This window comes from Diaphorina citri, unplaced genomic scaffold (genome assembly GCF_000475195.1).
Source record: "Diaphorina citri unplaced genomic scaffold, Diaci psyllid genome assembly version 1.1 scaffold3583, whole genome shotgun sequence".
NCBI lineage: Eukaryota > Metazoa > Arthropoda > Insecta > Hemiptera > Psyllidae > Diaphorina > Diaphorina citri.
Window position 1 is genome coordinate 1 of NW_007380983.1, and position 5,985 is coordinate 5,985.

At 41.0% G+C, this 5,985-nt stretch overlaps 1 protein-coding gene across 1 annotated transcript; it reads right to left on the reverse strand.

Moving 5' to 3' along the window:
• Positions 1–145: 145 nt before the first annotated feature.
• Positions 146–5,731, reverse strand: LOC108253837 (fatty acid synthase; the record flags this gene model as incomplete). Its single annotated transcript, XM_026831539.1, has 5 exons — positions 5,533–5,731; positions 3,130–3,365; positions 1,864–2,171; positions 1,291–1,435; positions 146–292 (listed from the first exon to the last, which is right to left on the reverse strand). Coding segments are annotated over exons 1-5 (1,035 nt in total), but the record flags the coding sequence as incomplete, so codon positions are not given.
• Between the last annotated feature and the right edge of the window lie 254 nt (positions 5,732–5,985).

Below are 5,985 nucleotides of genomic sequence, written 5' to 3' on the forward strand. Positions count from 1 at the left end.
AATCCTACAATGCTGCAGTGAGCACCAAAGTTGTGATATAGTAACACAAAGAAAAGACATTTATTTATTTATTTATTTTTTTATTAAACTATTAGCACAATGGGACACCTATTTTAACTTTGACTCGGGTAAACTTTTGACTTACCTCAACTTGTTCCAGATTCTCAGTCTCGTCCTGTGCACTAGTGTCCGGTGTTAGTACATAGCCCCGTAGTGTATGTCTATTGACGTTGGTTTTGTATACTTCGTGAAATAGACCCGCAAATTCCTCGTCAGCTGGATAGGATTTGATCTGAAATTAACGAGAAACAGAGAAACAAAAATATAACTTTGAAAAAGTTGAAAAGAATTTTTAATTTTGTTAAGCATACTCAAATACAGCCCACGACAAGAATGAATTAGCTATCATGATTGCCAACGTTCTGTAGAATATGGCACCAAAAGAAGAAGAAGAAGATACTCAAATGCTTGTCACAAATGTCCTTCTTCGCTTGGTAAGCACACTACGCTAAATTTCATGGCTTGATTTGGACTCAAACCACCAACCTCCAGATTCAAAGCCCACCGTGCTAACCACTACACCACTGCGGTTGGTCAATTTCTTAGCAAAGGAAATTTCAGGCTGTTATCCTCCCTGTTTAAAGTCCCCAGCCAGACTAAGCTGGTCTACTCCCTGTTTAAATCCCCTCAGCAAGACATCAATTCAATCCTTCTCAGGAAGAATGGCGCATGTCAGCTAATAATGAAAATAACGTAGACTCTTCTTCCTGGGAACGATTCAATCATAACAAGCAGGGTCCGTCCCTCCGGGAATTTTTTAGCCCGTAGTGATTACAGAAAGTATTCCCCTAATTGTAGCTGAACACTAAAGGGGGTCAGTATCCATGACTCAATGATAACTACACTGGTCTTGCACACAGTAGAGCCGGGTTCAATGCCCAGCGGAGTCAAACACTTTGCACTATTTATAAACCAAAATGAAATTTTCCACAACCTTGAAAACTGTAGAGAACCTGATCTCTGGTCTATTTTGTTGAATTTAAAGGCTCGGGCAGGGACCTCCATTTCGAGATAAAAAATTTCGTGTCATTGCTCACAAAAATTTAAGACGAGAGGTCCACGGTATAGGCATGCTACGACCGGCAGGGACCTCCATTTCGAGATAAAAAAAATTTCGTGTCATTGCTCACAAAAATTTAAGACGAGAGGTCCACGGTATAGGCATGCTACGACACAGACCACATGAGTCTATGAGTTTTTTTTTACATTAATCCTTTTGAAAAATCCTACCTGTACTTCTAATTCGCTGAGTTTATACTCATGGCCGTGTTCCCAGTCTACGAAATGTCCGAGGGGTTTGGTACCTCTCGACACAGGATATTGAACTTCAGGATACAGAGGCGCCAGATTCAGATCCAGGCCATTCAAGTAAAGTCTGCAAACAGAAGAGAAACAGTTCAAGTAAACTTGAAAAAGGAGAACCAAAAAGATGTAATTTTGTATTACTGGGTTTTGTGACCCGTCAAATAAATAAATTAAATTAAAATACCTAAATGTTTTACTGTGTTTCGGCCAACTTACTTACTTGCCAATCGAGTTCAATTGTTCAATATAGATAAATGTTTTACTGTGTTTCGGCCAACTTACTTGCCAGTCGATTTCAATATACCTAAATGTTTTACTGTGTTTCGGCCAACTTACTTGCCAATTGAGTTCAATATACATAAATGTTTTAATGTGTTTCGGCCAACTTATTGCCAATTGAGTTCAATTTACATAAATGTTTTACTGTGTTTCGGCCAACTTACTTGCCAATTGAGTTCAATGTACATAAATGTTTTACTGTGTTTCGGCCCAACTTACTTGCCAATCGAGTTCAATATAAACTTGACGCCATCTTTGACGCCTCTCAGGGTGAGAGGAATATTCACTACTTCTTTCTCCGCCAGGGAGCGTTTCAGAATCGCCTGAAGGAGCCCATGGGGGGCTATTTCAATACAAATGGCGTTGGCGGGGATATGCGCGGAGGCTTCTTCAAAGAATACGGAGCTCAGGAGGTTGTTGGTGTGGTATTCTGCAGATGATGTCTGGGCCAGTGGGGAGCCCCAGGCGTCTTCTAATATGGAACTTGAGATCCACTTGGAGGAGCGAGGCTTGGGAGAGGGGATAACCTGTGGATAGACGATTGATTATTACTATTAGGGGGTTTGAGAGTGTTCCCAATACACACGACACGATTTTTTCCCCTGAACGACACAAAATGTCTTGGTAAGCAATGTAAATGAGAGTGTTCCCAATACACACGACAGGATTTTTTCCCCCGAACGACACAAAATGTCTTGGTAAGCAATGTAAATGAGAGTGTTCCCAATACACACGACACGATTTTTTCCCCTGAACGACACAAAATGTCTTGGTAAGCAATGTAAATGAGAGTGTTCCCAATACACACGACACGATTTTTTCCCCCGAACGACACAAAATGTCTTGGTAAGCAATGTAAATCAGAGTGTTCCCAATACACACGACAGGATTTTTTCCCCCGAACGACACAAAATGTCTTGGTAAGCAATGTAAATGAGAGTGTTCCCAATACACACGACACGATTTTTTCCCCCGAACGACACAAAATGTCTTGGTAAGCAATGTAAATCAGAGTGTTCCCAATACACACGACAGGATTTTTTCCCCCGAACGACACAAAATGTCTTGGTAAGCAATGTAAATGAGAGTGTTCCCAATACACACGACATGATTTTTTCCCCCGAACGACACAAAATGTCTTGGTAAGCAATGTAAATCAGAGTGTTCCCAATACACACGACAGGATTTTTTCCCCCGAACGACACAAAATGTCTTGGTAAGCAATGTAAATGAGAGTGTTCCCAATACACACGACAGAATTTTTTCCCCCGAACGACACAAAATGTCTTGGTAAGCAATGTAAATGAGAGTGTTCTCAATACACACGACACGATTTTTTTTCCAAACGACAAGTGGGAACTGGCCTTACCTCTTTCAATATCTGTCTCAGGCCTTCTTCCGTGCCTTCATCCCTTCTCAACACATGACCATAGCCATTGTAACCTTCATTCTTGTAGCCCTAAAAAAAAACATCACAATACACACCTTCTTCAAATACTGCAACAATCTCGGGGCGGCCGGGGCAATGTACCGACTATGGTAGGCTATGTTGGCCACATTGACGGCCCGCGCAAAGATCCCCTGAGCCACCAAGCTTTCCACCAGGGCCTCGACATCCGCTGACGGGCCGGACAGGGTGCAGCTGTCCGAGGCGTTGTGGCAGGCGATTTCGATCGTGGGGTAGTCTGCGAGCATGTCCTTCATCTGCTTGTATCCGAGACCTGCAACGAACAAGCCACTGTGCTTTGTTTATTAAAACGCCACCAGAAAGAGCCACGGTGAAATAAGAACAGGGTTAGCCCAGTGGTAACGCGCTTGCTGGCCATGCAGAAGATCCCCGGTTCGAATCCCACCTTCGACAAAAATTTGCACTCGTTTTCCGATTGAAAAATATTTCAACGGGTTACTACTGTCTGGTGTTCTCGTGATGATCCAGCACCTAACCAGTGGTAACGCGCTTGCTTGCCATGCAGAAGATCCCCGGTTCGAATCCCACCATCGACAAAAATTTGCACTCGTTTTCCGATTGAAAAATATTTCAACCGGTTACTGTCTGGTGTTCCCGTGATGATCCAGCACCCAAAAAGGAAGTACCTATTGTGTCTTCTCGCCCATCTGATGAGAGGCATACTACGGGGATCGGTATGCTACGACACAAACCACACGAGTCCAATGTAGCAGTTGTTTCATTGCTACGAAATAAAAACGGCGATGAAACACTTTTCATATATATATTTAAGTGAGGCATAGGTAAACATATTAACATTTGTTGGAATAACTTACCTATAGCGGCCATTTTGCCGTCAATGGTGTATATTTAAGTGAGGCATAGGTAAACATATTAACATTTGTTGGAATAACTTACCTATAGCGGCCATTTTGCCGTCAATGGTGTCTTGAGCACCACGTGACCAAATGACGACCCGAGACCTATAGAGGTCACACCAACCAGTGGACTGGGCAGCGGAGTCGTCTCTGTGACTACCTGGAAATATGGAAGGTCATTATTGAGGCCACACAAGTGAGTTCTCAACTAGGTATTTCCTATTATAATTTCCTTTGCCTTCCTCACACAATATCCCTCACTATTCAGCGGGAGAACTCGGCGCAAGTCATGGGAACCCTACTTGGTTTTTCCAATTTAGAATAAGTTTTTTTATGATATATTGTTTACAAATGTCGGAACATTGACCATTAGGCCATTTTCCTACGCGCGTCCCAATATTTTTTTACAATGGAACTGCTGACTTCCAAGGCTGGACAGGAATTTAGGTGTGCTTGGTTCATGGGAGGGTTAAGAGAACATAAAGGACAGTTAGGAGAATTGTTGATACCTATTCTATGGAGATGTTGGGATAGATAGTAGTTTTTTTTTGTTTTTTTTTTAATATACATAGTTTTATATATATGAGGTCACACAAGTGAGTTCTAAACTAGGTATTTCCTATTATAGTTTCCTTTGCCTTCCTCACACAGTATCCCTCACTATTCAGCGGGAGAACTCGGCAGCAGTCATGGGAACCCTAATTACTTGGTTTTTCCAATTTAGAATAAGTTTTTTTATGATATATTGTTTACAAATGTCGGGACATTGACCATTAGGCCATTTTCCTACGCGCGTCCCAATATTTTTCTACAATGGAACTGCTGGCTTCCAAAATACGGCCAAGACGGCCATCTTTATTGGAGCCCAATGTAGGGTAAGTGACTATGATAATGGTCAGGCACAGATAAAAATTCGTTCCAAATTTTTTTTTATTCGATTTAATTTTACCTACTCCGAAATTATTTCAATTTAAAATAAGTAGAATGTACTTACCAAAAGTGTTAAAAAAGTAATAGAAAAACAAGAAACGGAGCTCTATAGCTTAGGTAGGTACCTATAGCTATCAGGTAGGTACCTGCACTAGGAAACTATAAAAACGGTCTTCCCTTTATTTTTGTAGGAGACTTTAGAAGTTAACACAAAAAGGTACCTATTATGGAAAGTCTTATCAAATGGGAATGCTTTCTAGATCTTATTCATACCAAAAGCAAAATAAAACCTACCTAGGTATGGATAGGTACCTAGTTAACACGGAACTTCAATAAAATACCTAATGCAAGTGTTTTCACGAAAAATGGTGAGACACAAAAATGAATTACCTACCTAGGAAAAAAAACCTAAGGAAGTAAAAAACTTCACATAATTTATTTATGCACAATCAGGTAGGTAGCTATTCCTACAATCGGAATAGTAAAAAAAAAGCGCCAAGAGAAAATACCTATGTATTTTTGCATGGAAGCGACATTCTGGCGACCTAAAAGAAGCCACTTTCGGTCGACATTTTTTTTTTTTTTTTAAGTGAGGCATAGGTAAACATATTAACATTTGTTGGAATAACTTACCTATAGCGGCCATTTTGCCGTCAATGGTGTCGGTCTCAATGGACGCTTTGCCGCGGGCGTGTGCCGCCAAAATCATCTGTTCCGCAGTAAAACAGCCGTCGGCATAAGCGCAGCCTAGTTCCCCCACCGAGTGACCCACTATGCCATCTGGAGTAATGCCTAGGGCAAATAGAATGTCCACTAAACCGATCTGAAACATATTGGACGGAATATTAATTTATTAAGTACTACGTTCTTTAAGACCTTTGATATGCTGTATCACAAGTAGGGGGTTCTTATTTAAGATTTTAAAGTTGGCTCCCCCTGGGACCGATCCTGGCTCCGGATGAAATTTGGCGACTACTTCAAAAAATGGTATTTGAAAAGATAAAACGCTACCCTAAATTTCAGCTTCTCATCTTTAGCCGTTCAAAAAATATTCAGGGACTTTATAAACACTCTGTATATTAATTA